This window comes from Manis javanica, chromosome 8 (assembly GCF_040802235.1).
Source record: "Manis javanica isolate MJ-LG chromosome 8, MJ_LKY, whole genome shotgun sequence".
Taxonomy (NCBI): domain Eukaryota; kingdom Metazoa; phylum Chordata; class Mammalia; order Pholidota; family Manidae; genus Manis; species Manis javanica.
This window is the reverse complement of record NC_133163.1, coordinates 53,547,289-53,562,819: the sequence shown is the minus strand read 5'-3', so window position 1 is coordinate 53,562,819 and position 15,531 is coordinate 53,547,289. Positions and strand designations below refer to the sequence as shown.

The window sequence follows — 15,531 nt, the reverse complement described above, 5'->3', positions numbered from 1 at the left end:
ATCAGAGATTGGAGAAGCATCTCAGTGAACATTTTTCCAATCTCCCTAGGAAGAAATAGATGGATAGGAACATAACATCAAGCTAAAGTCAAAGTCAGAAGAGATGCTCATAAGCACGAAAGGGCACTGAGTTATTCTTTCAATCTGAAAGAGAATGTGTGTGCGAAATATAGAGGAAATTGAACAAAGTTGTGAAGGGGACAGTGAGCAAGCCAATCTGGCTGAGGTGAAGGTTTGAGGAAGTCAGTTGTAAGTTAATCTGGGTTGTGACAACTTGAGAGTAGCTTTAAATGTTACACGAAGAAAGTTGGGCTTTGTTCTCTAGTGTCATGGGAACCACCAAGGCAGCTTTTCTGTGAAATTGTGGTATATCACAGTAAACTTTTATAAAATGTGTTTTAATTTCTGGCAGGAGTTAAAGGCTCATTGAAACTTTAAATAGTAAATCTAAACCTGCTGAACTTGATCTTGCTAATAAGAGTTTATATTTTACAGAGAGGTGGTTTTACCCTTTCAGGTAATTAGGGTGCCATTTTAGGGCATTGATTCTAGTTTCTGGAAACATTTAAAATGTCTATCACTGATGTAAATGCTACTAAAAAGGTAAGTTAGACAATAATAGTATTCATCTTGAAGAAAGGAAAATAATTAAAATATATTCTCAATACTTTTTTACAAGAACTGTCCTATTATATAAATATATGTGCTGTATGCTCCCATAAAAAGAATGTGTCATTTCAGTTTTCCTTACAAGTAGTGGTTAAAAGCACTAGGACTCGGCATATTTCCTGAGTTCTGGCTTTACTGGCTATACAGCTTCCATTCTGTAAAATGGGCATACCAATAGTATCTGCCTCTTAGGTGTTAAGATTAAATCAGTTTGTACAAGTAATGTGCTTAGGGTAGTGTCTGGTGCTCAGTGTTAAGATGTTGTATGGCATGTATGCTTGGTGTTAAATGTTCTGTTTTTTTCTGATTAAACATTTCTCCAGATGACAGTAATGTTTGTTAGGATAAGCTAATATTTGACTTATTTTCCACTGTATCCCAGTATCTAGTTCAGTGCTTAACATATAGTAGGCGCTTATTAAATAGTTGAAAGAACAAATGAATCTATGCACTGCTAATAGTTTACCTATGAAGAGGAATGGTATAAGAGAAATAGTCCTCTTTACACCACTTTTTCTCTTTAAAATGTAAGTTTTCTGTTGAATTAAAAGAATATCAAGGGGCTGATTTTATAAGGAAAATGCATTGGCACCTTTCCATAACAAGATCCTATTGTATGCCATAGAACCAGTAAGTTCTACATGGAAAATGTACCTTAATTTCCTTCTCTGGTTAAATTTGACATATGCTTGTTTTTTTAGGGAATGCAACAAGGCATAATCGAGAGAGAGTTTGCTATTTGTATTAGTCTATTTCATGGTTATGAATTATTGCAGCAAATGGGAATGAGATCATTATATTTCTTCCTTTGTGGAATTATGGATGGAACTAAAGGTAAATTATATGAAATTATTTAAAGAAATAATGACATGCATTATTTTGGTTACAGATATTGAACAGTTTTGGTTACTTAAAAATGCTTTATTATTATTTTTTTTTTGAGAAGGCATCTCTCATATTTATTGATCAAATGGTTGTTAACAACAATAAAATTCTGTATAGGGGACTCAATGCACAATCATTAATCAACCCCAAGCCTAATTCTCAACAGTCTCCAATTTTCTGAAGCATAACGAACAAGTTCTTACATGGTGAACAAGTTCTTACATAGTGAATAAGTTCTTACATGGTGAAGAGTGCAAAGGCAGTCATCAGAGAAACTTTAGGTTTTGATCACGCATTATGAACTATAAACAATCAGGTCAAATATGAATATTCGTTTGATTTTTATACTTGATTTATATGTGAATCCCACATTTCTCCCTTATTATTATTATTATTATTATTATTATTATTTTTAATAAAATGCTGAAGTGGTAGGTAGATGCAAGATAAAGGTAGAAAACATAGTTTAGTGCTGTAAGAGGGCAAATGTAGATGATCAGGTGTGTGCCTCTAGACTAAGTATTAATCCAAGCTAGACAAGGGCAATAAAACATCCACGGATAAAAAATGCTTTATTTTAAAAAGTGATGAAAAAGTTATTTAGCAAATGGCTGTGTTTCTTTGTTTTTGATAAATTGCTGGAAAAGCATCCCATTCATTAATACATATGTGAATGTGTAGCTGGAAAAATTGCTGGTTTTAATGTTTAAATTTCAGAACTTTCAAAACTTTCATTCATTGGTAAAGTTTAATTTCTTTTAAATAAATCTTATTAATTTTCCTGCTGAGTTTATTTATTTGGAAAGTATTTTCTCGGTATCTGAAGGCATGACTTGCACAAAAAATGAACTTAGCCGAAATGAGGACTTCATGAAACTCTATAATCGTCTAGAGTGCATGTTTACACATACACAGAATACTTCAGCAAGTGGCTTTTCTACTATCCAAAAAGGTCTGTTTTTTCTTTTAAAAAATTTTACATTGTTTCTCTTCATTAAGGTTAATTTTGAGATTTTGCCATATTAATTTACATGTTTCTCTGTAATTATATTTCTCTAGCAACAGACATGTTAAGTACTTAAAGATTTAATTCTTTAAGTTAGGAAAAAAATATATTTAAACAGTTTATAAACTTTAAATGTGTAACAGATGTTACTAGTAGTGAAAATTCTCAGAACTACCAAAAACTGATTTATAGCTTAACTAAATACATATTTTGTCCCTTCTACTTTGCTGCTGATTCCTGTTTGTATTCTTCCTCAGAATGAAAGTTTTATGAAAATTCAAATATCTATTTTATAGTGAGGGGTATGTGCTACCAGATGTTACTTACTGTTTCAATAAAAAAAAATAAGTTTTAACAAATCCATTTTGAAAAGGACAATTGCAGTACATTAATGTGATTGACTATGGAATAATATAGCTTTTTTTTTGCAGAAGATAAAGAAAAAAAATTTTTCTATAGTCATCCAAAATTAAAGAAGTTAGAAGAAGTCATAGTTGAACATTTCAAGTCATGGAATGGTAGGTCATATTTAGCTTCAGGGCTATAAGTTTCAAAGACAAAGTTATTGAAAGAACTAAAAGTGATTCATTAGTTTGTGCTAACAATTTTCATGGAGAAGGTGGGCTTTTAATTACTCTGTGTAATTATTAAAAAACAGAAATTTTGGGAGGATAAGGACAAGGAAAGTCATGGGAATGTTAAGAGTAAGGTATTAAATGGGAAAAAATGTTAAGGGCAGTGTAAGGCAAGCAGGCAAGACAGTAAAAGAATATAGAATATAATGGTAGGGAAAAGTAAAGCAGATAAAGAGATAGTTATGAATGCTATTTTAAATAGGGTATTAGGGAAGGATGTTTGAGGGTGATGTTTGAGCTGTTATATGATGGAAGTAAGGGAGCAAGCCTTGTGATTTCTAGGGGAGATTTATACCAGACAGAGAGAATACTAGTAAACTCAAAGGCCCTGAGGCAGTAGGGTGCTTGGTATGATTAAGGATCAGTAAACAAACCAGTGTAACTGGAGTAGTGTAATGAACTTGCAACAGCTGTTGCTTGTTTTTCCTTGTGTATTAACTTTATATGTGTTAAGTCATTTAGTCCTTGGTATTGTTATAAAGGCTAAATGAGTTACATATAAAATGTTTAATTTAGTGTAGTCCCTAGCATACACATGATGATTGATATAAATTAGAAGAAAGAAGAAATGTCAAAGTCCAAGCAAACTTAAAAGAAAAATAACAGAAGAATCTCATAGAACTTGCAGTTATTAACCAATTGCTATGTGCAAGCTACATATTTTTATCTACTATTTAATTTAATCACCTAATCCATTTAAAATATGATGAAACTGCAGTTTAAAGAGTTTAAATAAACTACCTCACCTAGGGGGTAAGTGGTCCAGTCTCAGAGATCATGTTCTTTTTCACTCATTCTACTGCCTCCAAGCACAGAGCTTTGGGAGCAGTGTTATGACGGACTGTAGGGAATGTCCTTTAGTTACCATTAGAGAATTTGAAATCATCATAGATTTGGGACAGAAAGTATTGCCTGGATTTAGATAGTGCCTTTAGTGAAGATAAAAGAAGGGGGAGATTTATTAAATTAGGGGGAGCTCTACACTTCTGTCCTTCTATTTTGAAAGTAAAGGGGAGTAACAGGCCTCTTGCCTGAATTGAAGGACTGATCAACAGTGATTCAGGTAAGTTTTATTTGATTTGTTGAGGATTTTATTATGATAGCCAGTGAGAGGTAGGGAGCAAAGATTATTAAAATTACTAGAGAAGGTAGAAGGAGAACCAGCAAAGGTTTAAGATACCTTATATTACTTTTTTGAAGGAGTTATCATTGATAAGCTTGTAGTTTCAGACTTCTCTTTTGAACTAGTTCTTATTTATATGCCTTTTAAAAAGTTGTAATTAGAGTATTTTTTGTTATTTATATAGCTCAAAACACTTTCGAAAAGAAACGTGATGAGACCAGAGTTATGATCTTCTCTTCATTTCGAGATAGTGTTCAAGAAATTGCAGAAATGCTTTTACAGCATCAGCCAGTTATTAGAGTAATGACTTTTGTTGGCCATGCCTCTGGGAAAAGCATGAAGGGTTTTACTCAGAAGGAGCAACTGGAGGTAATTATTTTTGGAGATGATGAAATTAAAATTAAATTGATTAGCTTGCACTTATGCCTTTTTGTTTTAACTTATTGGTCAATTGGCTACTTCTTAAAGATAATTTTATAGTAAACATGTAAGTAAAGACATGCATATTTTGAAAGATCAAAAACACTTGTTTTTTTTTTTTTTTTTGAGAGGGCATCTCTCATATTTATTGATCAAATGGTTGTTAACAACAATAAAATTCAGTTTAGGGGGGTCAATGCTCAATGTACAATCATTAATCCATCTCAAGCCTAATTCTCGTCAGTCTCCAATCTTCTGAAGCATAACGAACAAGTTCTTACATGGTGAACGAATTCTTACATAGTGAATAAATTCTTACATGGTGAACAGTACAAGGGCATTCATCACAGAAACTTTCGACAAAAACACTTGTTTTTTAAAGTGAGGTGAGGTGTAATGGTTAACTGTGGACTCTTACTACCCTACGTTGGAATTCTGGTCCTGCTACTTACAAATTTCTTTACTTGTGTTTCCTTATCTGTAAACATCATAGAGTTCTTATAAGCATTAGATGAAATCATACTGTAGAGTGTTCAGTAAATGTCTACTATTAATTTCTTTAAGTCTGAGAAAATTTATTTATTTATTCCAAACAAATAATGAGTTATTGTCTTTTTTCTGTTATTTAAAAATCTTAATTAAAAAATATGGTCAGAGGAAACCATGGTGGTATTTAAGGTAGCCCTATGCTTTGAATAAGAGGTACTAAGTTTTCTAAGTGCTGTATTATGTGTTTTTGGGAAATTTAGACTATTGATTTTTATAAACTGTATATAGGTTTTTGCAGATAAAATAAAGTTCTGCGTTTGAGTAGCCACAGAAAAGGTGTCTTTAATGTCTAATTAATTTTGATAGATCCTTTCTTAATTGTATCAACATTAGGAGTTGAGGAATCCTTTTATTTACTTTTTATACCATTCCTCACTACAGTCAGAAGGGTGTTTGAGTTGACTGGATCTGGTGGGAAGCATCTAGGAGGTTTTCCTGATTCTGAAGATATGAAGATAATACCTTTACCTATCTGAAGTCTGATTATAAGTACTTGAAAGGTTCAGACATCTAGTGTGTGATTATTACTACTCTCAACAATGAATGAAAAATGAAGTGGGTTTTTGCCTAGGGGATCAAGCATTTTTTTTTAACTTTTCAAAACTTTATACTTCAAATAAGCACAGTTTTTAAAAAATTAATTAATTAATTAATTTTGTTGTCATTAATCTACAATTACGTGAAGAATATTATGTTTATTAGGGTCCTCCCTTCACCAAATCCCCCCCGACAAACCCCATTACAGTACTGTCCATCAGCGTAGTCAGATGCTGTAGAATCACTCACTACTTGTCTTCTCTGTGCTGCACAGCTCTCCCCATGCCCCACCCCCCACCACTATACATGCTAATCATAATGTCCCCTTTCTTTTTCCTTACCCTTATCCCTCCCTTCCCTCCCTTTCTCCCCAGTTCCTTTCCCTTTGGTAACTGTTAGTCCATTCTTAGGTTCTATGATTCTGCTGCTGTTTTGTTCCTTCAGTCTTTCTTTGTTCCTATAGTCTTTGGGTTTGAGGTGAGTCTCTTGTAAGCAGCATAGAGATGGGTCTTGCTTTTTTATCCATTCTATTATTCTGTGTCTTTTGATTGGTGCATTCAGTCTGTTTACATTTAGGTTGATTATTGAAAGATATGTACTTATTGCCATTGCAGGCTTTAGATTTGTGGTTGCCAAAGGTTCAAGGTTAGCTTCTTTAGTATCTTACTGTCTAACTTAACTCACTTATTGAGCTATTTTAAACACTGTCTGGTCATTCTTTTTTTTCTCCCTTCTTATTCCTCCTCCTCTATTCTTTATATGTTGGTTGTTTTATTCTGTGCTCTTTTGTGCTTCCTTTAACTGCTTTTGTGGGTAGTTGATTTTATTTTTTGCCTTTAGATAGTATTTGGTTGGTCTGCTTTCTTTGCTGTGATTTTATTTTCTCTGGTGACCTCTATTTAGTCTTAGAAGTGCTCCCATCTAGAGCAGTCCCTCTAAAATACCCTGTAGACATGGTTTGTGGGAGGCAAATTCCCTCAACTTTTGCTTGTCTGGGAATTGTTTAATCCCTCCTTCATGTTTAAATGATAGTCGTGCTGGATACAGTCTTCTTGGTTCAAGGCCCTTCTCTTTCATTGCATTAAGTATATCATGCCATTCTCTTCTGGCCTGTAAGGTTTCCGTTGAGAAGTCTGATGATAGCGTGATGGGTTTTCCTTTGTAGATGACCTTTTTCCTCTCTCTAGATGCTTTTAAAACTCTGTCCTTGTCCTTGATCTTTGCCATTTTAATTATTATGTGTCTTGGTGTTGTCCTCCTTGGGTCCTTTCTGTTGGGAGTTCTGTACACTTCCATGGTCTGATCGATTATTTCCTCCCCCAGTTTGGGGAAGTTTTCAGCAATTATTTCTTCAAATACTCTTTCTATTCCTTTTTCTCTCTCTTCTTCTTCTGGTACCCCTATAATGCGGATATTGTTCCTTTTTGATTGGTCACACAGTTCTCTTAATATTGTTTCATTCCTGGAGATCCTTTTATCTCTCTCTGCGTCAGCTTCTATGTGTTCCTGTTCTCTGGTTTCTATTCCATCAATGGCCTCTTGCATCTTATCCATTCTGTTGATAAATCCTTCCAGAGATTGTTTCATTTCTGTAATCTCCCTCCGGACATCTGTAATCTCCCTCTGGACTTCATCCCTTAGCTCTTGCATATTTCTCTGCAACTCCATCAGCATGGTTATAAGCTTTATTTTTAATTCTTTTTCAGGAAGACTGGTTAGGTCTATCTCCCTTTCAGGGTGTGCCTCTGTGATCTTGGTCTGTATCAATTTCTTCTGCCTTTTCATGGTGCTAGATGTATTTGTGGGGAGCTGCCACGTGTGTTGGGTAAGAAAAGTCCCTTCTTGCCAGTTTATGGCCTTCCTCTCCTGGGAGAACAGTGGCCTGTAGCGGCTTGTGCTGGGCAGCTGCTTGCAGACAGGGCTTCTGATCTTGCCTGGCCGCTATAGAGTTTATTTAGCTCTGCAGTTGCTGTGGGCATGGCCTGCCTCAGGCTACTGCTCCAATATGGCGGAGCCGCGTTGGAGGGGGAACAGGCAGGAGGCTGTTTATTGCGGTGAGGGGCCTCCGAGCTGCACTTCGGGGGTTCAGGTACCCAGAGTTCCCCAGTATTCACAGCTGCTGGGCTAAGTGTCCCAGGGAGCTTCTGTCCAGCTGTGTGGTCCCTGTCCCTTTAAGACTTTCAAAGAAAAGACTTGCTTTTCTTTGTCCCGGGTGTGCCGGTTGCAGGGACCCACTCACGGGTCTTACTGTCCTGTTTCCCTAGTTTCCAGCACCCCACGCACGCACTGTGTGTCTGCGCTTTGGTGTGGATGGCTAGGGCTGGATGATTAGCAGTCCTGGGCTCCCTCTCCCTCCCACTCCAACTCCTGTCCTCCCGCCGGGAGCTGGGGTGAGGGGCCTCGAGTCCCGCCAGGCCGCAGCTTGTATCTTATCCCCTTCACAAGATGCTGGATTCTCACAGGTGTGGATGTGGTCTGGCTGTTGTCCTGTGTCTTCTGGTCTCTCTTTTAGGATTAATTGTATTTGTTGTATTTTCAAAGATACATATGGTTTTGGGAGGAGATTTCCGCTGCTCTACTCACGCCGCCATCTTGGTTTTCTCGGGGATCAAGCATGTTTGAAATACTGACAGTACCCAACCTAATCTCTCACAAATTTCATTATTACTAAAATTATTATTTCCTGAGTTTGTCAGGTATCACGTTTACTGACTTTGTCCTTTATTCACCGACAGCAGTAACATATATATATTATAAAGTACCCCCAACTACCCTGCTGTAGTCACTGTCCATCAGTGTAGTAAGATGCTATATATAAAGTATTACTTGTCTTCTCTGTGCGTATTACTTGTCTTCTCTGTGCCTTCCCTGGCTGATCATAATACTCCTTAATCCCTTTCTCCCTGCCTCCACACCCACCCACTCACTCAACCCCCTTTCCCTTTGGTAACTGCTAGTCCTTTCTTGGAGTCTGTGAGTCTGCTACTGCTCTGTTCCTTCAGTTTTGCTTTGTTGTTATACTCTACAAATGAGTGAAATCATTTGGTACTTGTCTTTCTCCACCTGACTTATTTCACAGATCATAATACTGCCTAGCTCCATCCATGTTTTTGCAAACGTTAGGATTTTTTTTCTTCTTTTGGCTGAATAATATTCCATCATATGTATGTACCACATCTTCTTTATCCATTCATCTACTGATGGACACTTAGGTTGCTTCTGTGTCTTGGCTATTGTAAATAGTGCTGCAATAAACATAGGGGTGTATGTATAGGTCTTCTTGAATCTGTGATTTTGTTTTCTTAGGGTAAATTCCTAGGAGTGGAATTCCTGGGTCAAATGGTATTTCTATTTTTAGATTTTGAGGAACCTACATGCTGCTTTCCACAATGGTTGAACTAATTTACATTCTCACCAGCAGTATAGGAGGGTTCCCCTTTCTTCACAACCTCGCCAGCGTTTGCTGTTGTTTGTCTTTTGGATGTTGGCTATCCTAACTGGTGTGAAGCGATATCTCAATGTGTTTTTAATTTGCATTTCCCTGATAATTAGCGATGTGGAGCATCTTTTCATGTGCCTATTGGTTATCTGAATTTCTTCTTTGGTGAAGTGTCTGTTCAGCTCCTCTGCCCATTTTTTAATTGGATTATTTGCTTTTTGTTTGTTGAGGTACGTGAGCTCTTTGTATATTTTGGATATCAACCCCTTATTGGGTATGTCATTTATGAATATATTCTCCCATACTGTAGGATGCCTTTTTTGTTCTCCTGATGGTGTCCTTTGCTGTACAGAAGCTTTTTAGTTTGATATAGTCCCCCTTAATCATTTTTGCTTTTGTTCCCTTGCCCGAGGAGATATGTTCATAAAAAAGTTGCTCTTGTTTATATTCAAAAGAGTTTTGCCTATGTTTTTTTTAAGAGTTTTATGGTTTCATGACTTACATTCAGGTCTTTGATCCAATTTGAGTTTACTTTTGCATATGGAGTTAGATAGTAATCCAGTTTCATTCTCTTACATGTAGCCATCCAGTTTTGCCAACAGAAGTGGTTGATGAAAGAGGCTGTCATTTCCCCATTGTATACCCATGGCTCCTTTATCGTATATTAATTGAGCGTATATTAATTGGTCGTATATGTTTGGATTAATATCTGGACTCTATTCTATTCCACTGGTGTGTGGGTCTGTTTTTGTACCAGTACGAAATTGTCTTGATTACTGTGGCTTTATAGTAGAGCTTGAAGTTGAGAAGCAAGATTTTCCCTGCTTTATTCTTCCTTCTCGGGATTGCTTTGGCTATTCGGGGTCTTTGGTGGTTCCATATGAATTTTAGAACTATTTGTTCCAGTTTGTTGAAGAATACTGTTGGTATTTTGATAGGGATTTCACTGAATCTGTAGATTGCTTTAGGCAGGATGGCCATTTTTTTTTTTTTTTTGAGAGGGCATCTCTCATATTTATTGATCAAATGGTTGTTAACAACAATAAAATTCAGTGTAGGGGGGGTCAATGCTCAATGTACAATCATTAATCCAGGATGGCCATTTTGACCATACCAGTTCTTCCTACCCAAGAGTATGGGATGAATTTCCATTTATTTGTGTGCTCTTTAATTTCTCTTAAGAGTGTCCTGTAGTTTTCAAGGTATATGTCTTTCACTTCCTTGTTTAGGTTTATTCCTAGGTATTTTATTCTTTTTGATGCAATTGTGAATGGAATTGTTTTCCTGATTTCTCTTTCTGCTAGTCCATCGTTAGTGTATAGGAATGCCACAGATTTCTGTGTATTAATTTTGTATCCTGAAACTTTGCTGAATTCAGATGTTAGTTCTGGTAGTTTGGGAGTGGATTCTTTAGGGTATTTTATGTACAATATCATGTCATCTGCAAACTGTGACAGTTTAACTTGTTCCTTACTGATCTGGATGCCTTTTATTTCTTTGTTTTGTCTGATTGCTGTGGCTTGGACCTCTAGTGCTATGTGTTGAATTAAAGTGGTGAGAGTGGGCATCCTTGTCTTGTTCCCGATCTTAGAGGAAAAGCTTTCAGCTTCTTGCTGCTCAGTATTATGTTGGCTGTGGGTTTGTCATATATGGCCATTATTTTGTTGAGGTACTTGCTCTCTATACCAATTTTGTTAATAGTTTTTGTTGTGAATGGATGTTGAATTTTGTCAAATGCTTTGTCAACATCTGTTGAGATGATCATGTGATTTTTGTTCTTCTTTTTGTTATGTGGTATATGATGTTGATGGATTTTCAAATGTACCATCTTTGCATCCCTGGAATAAATTCTACTTGATCATGATGGATGATCATCTTTTTCATCTATTTTTTAATTCAGTTTGCTAATGTTTTGCTGAGTATTTTTGCATGTATGGTCAGCAGGAATATTGTTGTATCATTTTCTCTTTTTTGTGGTGTTTTTTCCTGGCTTTGGTGTTAGAGTGATGCTGGCTTCACAGAATGAATTTGGAAGTGTTCCCTCTTCTACTTTTTGGAAAACTTTAAGGAGGTTGGTATTAGGTCTTTTCTAAATGTTTGATAAAATTCAGTGGTGAAGCAACGTGGTCCGGGATTTTGTTCTTAGGTAGTGTTTTGATTACTAATTCAATTTCATTGCTGATAATTGGTCTGTTCTGATTTTCTGTTTATTCCTAGGTCAGTCTTGGAAGGTTGTATTTTCTAGAAAGTTGTCCATTTCTTCTAGATTATCCAATTTGTTAGCATATAATTTTTCATAGTATTCTCTAATAATTATTTGTGTTTCATTGGTGTTTGTAGCAATTTTTCCTTTCTCATTTCTGATTCTGTTTATGTGTGTAGACTCTCTTTTTTTCTTGATAAGTCTGTCTAGAGGTTTATCTGTTTTGTTTATTTTATCAAAGAACCAGCTCCTTGTTTCATTGGTTCTAATTATTGTTTTATTCTTCTCAATTTTATTTACTTATGCTCTCATCTTTATTATGCCCCTCCTTCTTCTTACTTTAGGCGTCATTTGGTCTTCTCTTTCTAGTTTCATTAATTGTGAATTTAGACTGTTTATTTGGAATTGTTTTTCTTTCTTGAGATAGACCTGTATTGCTATATACTGTCCTCTTATAACTGCCTTCTCTGCATCCCACGGAAGTTGGGGTGTTGAGCTGTTGTCTTCTTTTGTCTCCATATTTTGCTTGATCTCTGTTTTTATTTGGTCATTGATCCCTTTATTATTTAGGAGCATGTTGTTAAGCCTCCATGTGTAGTGGGCTTTTCATTTTCTTTGCACAATTTAGTTCGAGTTTCATGTCTTTGTGGTCTGTGAAGTTGGTTGGTACAATTTCAATCCTTCTGAATTTAGTGAGGCTCTTAGTATGTGATCTGTCGTGTAAAATGTTCTGTGTGCACTGGAGAAGAATGTGTATCCTGCTACTTTTGGGTGGAGTGTTCTATAGATGTCTGTTCGGTCCATCTGTTCTAATGTGTTGTTCAGTCTCCTTACTTATTTTCTGTGTGGTTGATGTGTTCTTTTGATTGAGTGGTGTGTTGAAGTCTCCTAAAATGAATGCATTGCATTCTGTTTCCCCCTTTAATTCTATTAGTATTTATTTCACATATGTAGGTGCTCCTGTGTTGGGTCCAAAGATATTTATGATTATATCCTCTTGTTGGACTGACCCTTTATCATTATATAATATCCATCTTAGTCTCTTGTTAATTTCTTTGTTTTGAAGTCTATTTTATCTGATACAATAATTGTAACTTTTGCTTTTTTCTTTATATTAGTTGCATGAAATATCTCTTTCCATCCCTTCACTTTTAGTCTATATATGTATTTGGGTTTGACATGAGTCTCTCAAATGCAGCATTTTATACATTCTGTAACTCTGTGTCTTTTGAGTGGTGCATTCAGTCTGTTTACATGTATGGTGATTATTGATATATATGTAGTTACTGTCATTTTAGGCTTTAGATTCATGGTTACCAAAGTTTCATGGGCAGCTTATTCAGTATTGAAGAATCTAACTAAACTCAGTTCTTATGCTATTAGAAACACAATCAAAAGGTTCTTTATTTTTTTTCTACATTTTTTTTTCCTCTGCTCTTTATATGTTAGTTGTCATATTCTGTACTCTTTGTGTATCCCTTGACTGACTTTGTGGGTAATTGATTTAATTTTGCATTTGCTTCGTAACTAATTGATCTTCTTCCTTTACTGTGGTTTTATTTTCTCTGGTGACTATTTAACCTTAGGAGCACTTCTGTCTAGAGTAGTCTCTTTAGAATACACTGTAGGGATGGTTTGTGGGAGGTAAATTCCCTCAGCTTTGGCTTATCTGGAAATTGTTTTTAATACCGCCTTCAAATTTAAATGATAATCTTGTCAGGTACAGTATTCTTGGTTCAAGGCCCTTATGTTTCATTGTATTAAATATATCATGCCACTCCCTTCTGGCCTATAAGGTTTCTGTTGAGAAGTGTGATGGTAGACACTTTCTGTTCCTTTTTCTCTCTCTTCTTATATTGGTAACCCTATAATTCAAATATTGTTCCGTTTGGATTGGTCACAGAGTTGTCTTATTATTCTTTCATTCTTTGAGATCCTTTTTCTCTGTGTGCCTCAGTTTCTTTGTATTTCTGTTCTCTAATTTCTATTCCACTGACCATCTCTACTTCATCTAACCTGCTTTTAAATCCCTCTGTGTTGTTTCATTCCAGATACTATATTTTTCAAAGTGTCTATTTCCTGAAGTTGTCCCTCAGATCTTGAATATTTTTCTGTAGCTCCATGAGCATGTTTATGATTTTTGTTTTTGAAATCTTTTTTAGAAGATTGGTCATTTCAGTCTTACTGAGCCTTCTTTCTGGTGTTTGAGGGATTTTTGTATTGAATAAGTTTCTTTTGCGTTTTCACATTCCTACTGAATAATATGGAATAATAACTGTGTAGGCGGTGACCTCTAGTGCCCAGAAGCTCTACTCTCTGGAACTTCCCAGCACCTGGAGCAATGACAGGGGTCTCAGGTGAGTTGCACTGGTGCCTGCTAGGAGGAAAGAGCTCTTTCTTGCTTTCCAGATGCAGTGTGTGCCTCCATTGCCATGGCCCACGGGCTGAGCACACCGGGGGCAGCTTCTGCATAAGGTCCCTGTGGCTGCCTTTGGTGCAGCTGCCCTCTGGCTGGCCTGATGTGATTATGGTGGCAGGTTTTGCGAACCAGCAATGGCTGGGAGGAAGGAGTGGCAGGTTGCGTATTGTGGTGTGGGGGCCTTTGGGTTGCATTGCCAGCCAGGGGGATGGAGGGTGTGAAGCTCCTGAAAGTTCCCAACCTGCTGGGCTCAGTGTGCTGGTTCGATTTTGTCTACCTGTCCTTTCTCCTGAGCAGCAAGCTCTGTGTAATCCTTGCCCCTTTAGCACCCCTCTCTGTTGGGTAGTGTTTCAAAACGCCCATCTTTCTTTTGTCCCTGAGTGGCTGGTTGTGGGTACCTGTTCTCTGTAAGTGGCTGGAATCTCAGTCTTTCCAAGTATTCTGCCTGTGTGCTTTCCAACCCCTCTTATCTCCAGAGCACCATGTAATATGGGTCAGACTCCCTAAGTAGATCTTCAGGGGTGGGTATTTAGCAGTCCTGGGCTTCTACTCCCTCTCCACTCTGTTTCTCTTCTTGCCTGTGAGCTGGGATGGGGGAACGTCTTGGGTCTCTCTCTCTCTGGATTTCAGCTTTGCTACTTTACCCTTTTCTGTGAGTTCTCTTTTCCTCAGGTGTAAGCTATATATTGCACTCTTCTTTCTGATCACTCTTTCAGGATTAGTTGTGCTTGCTGTATTTTTGTCTTATATGTGGTTTTGGGAGAAGATTTCTGCCTCACTTCTCATGTTGCCATCTTTATCCGTGAACCCATCAATATTTTTATGTAGACCAGAGTAACAACACTTTTTATTATCCCTAATATAATTGCTTTCATAATAGCAATTTTATTCTGAAATAAGCTTTCGTGCAAATAGTTGTAATTCATTCATTTAGAAACAGGAGAAAAGTCAGAGAAGGAAGTGGGGGGCCATATCCTTTAGGGCCTACTGGGTCATTTCCATTTTTATGATTTTCCCTTTTAGTCTGAGTTGACAAGGAGCCCTTGAAGAATTTGAACTATAGGAGGGTAGCGACCTGATTTATATTTTAAAAGAATCTCACTGGTTGCTGTTTTAAGATTAGACTACATGGGGCTAAGGGTGGACATGGGAAGACCAATTGGAAGACTTATAGTAATTCAAGCTAAATATGATGAAAACTTGGACTAGAGTGGTAGCAGGGAAGGTAGTTAGAAATGGTTGGATTCTGGATATATTTTGAAGGTCAAGGTCACAGGATTTATGACAAATTAGAGTGGGATGTGAGGTGGATTGTGAAGGCTGACTTCAGTTTTTGGCATGAGCAACTGAAAGCTGCTGTTAACTAAGATGGATAAAACTGCAGGAAAAGTAAGTTTGGGACTAAATATCAGGGACTTGGTTTTGGACTAGTTATCTTTGGCATGCCTATGAGATTAGCATTTTTTGAGCATTTAAAATTAATGGAGGACCAGTTTATTTCCTCTTAATATGTCACAGAGAGATACGTTTGAACATAATAATAAAAATGAATTATTAGAAAAGTAAGATTAATGAAAAACAAAGTTCATGTCCAAGTCTTTTATTATTATAGCCAATAAACATAGAATTACTTGGTCAAGTTTCTA

General features: G+C 36.6%; 1 protein-coding gene across 1 annotated transcript in view; it reads left to right on the top strand.

The window, feature by feature from the left end:
* The window catches only part of FANCM (FA complementation group M), an 81,470-nt gene that overhangs the window by 27,600 nt on the left and 38,339 nt on the right, over positions 1 to 15,531 (top strand). Inside the window, 4 exon segments of the mRNA XM_037016522.2 lie at positions 1,371 to 1,503; positions 2,381 to 2,506; positions 2,992 to 3,078; positions 4,503 to 4,687. Of these exon segments, the coding sequence (XP_036872417.2) occupies positions 1,371 to 1,503; positions 2,381 to 2,506; positions 2,992 to 3,078; positions 4,503 to 4,687 (531 nt within the window).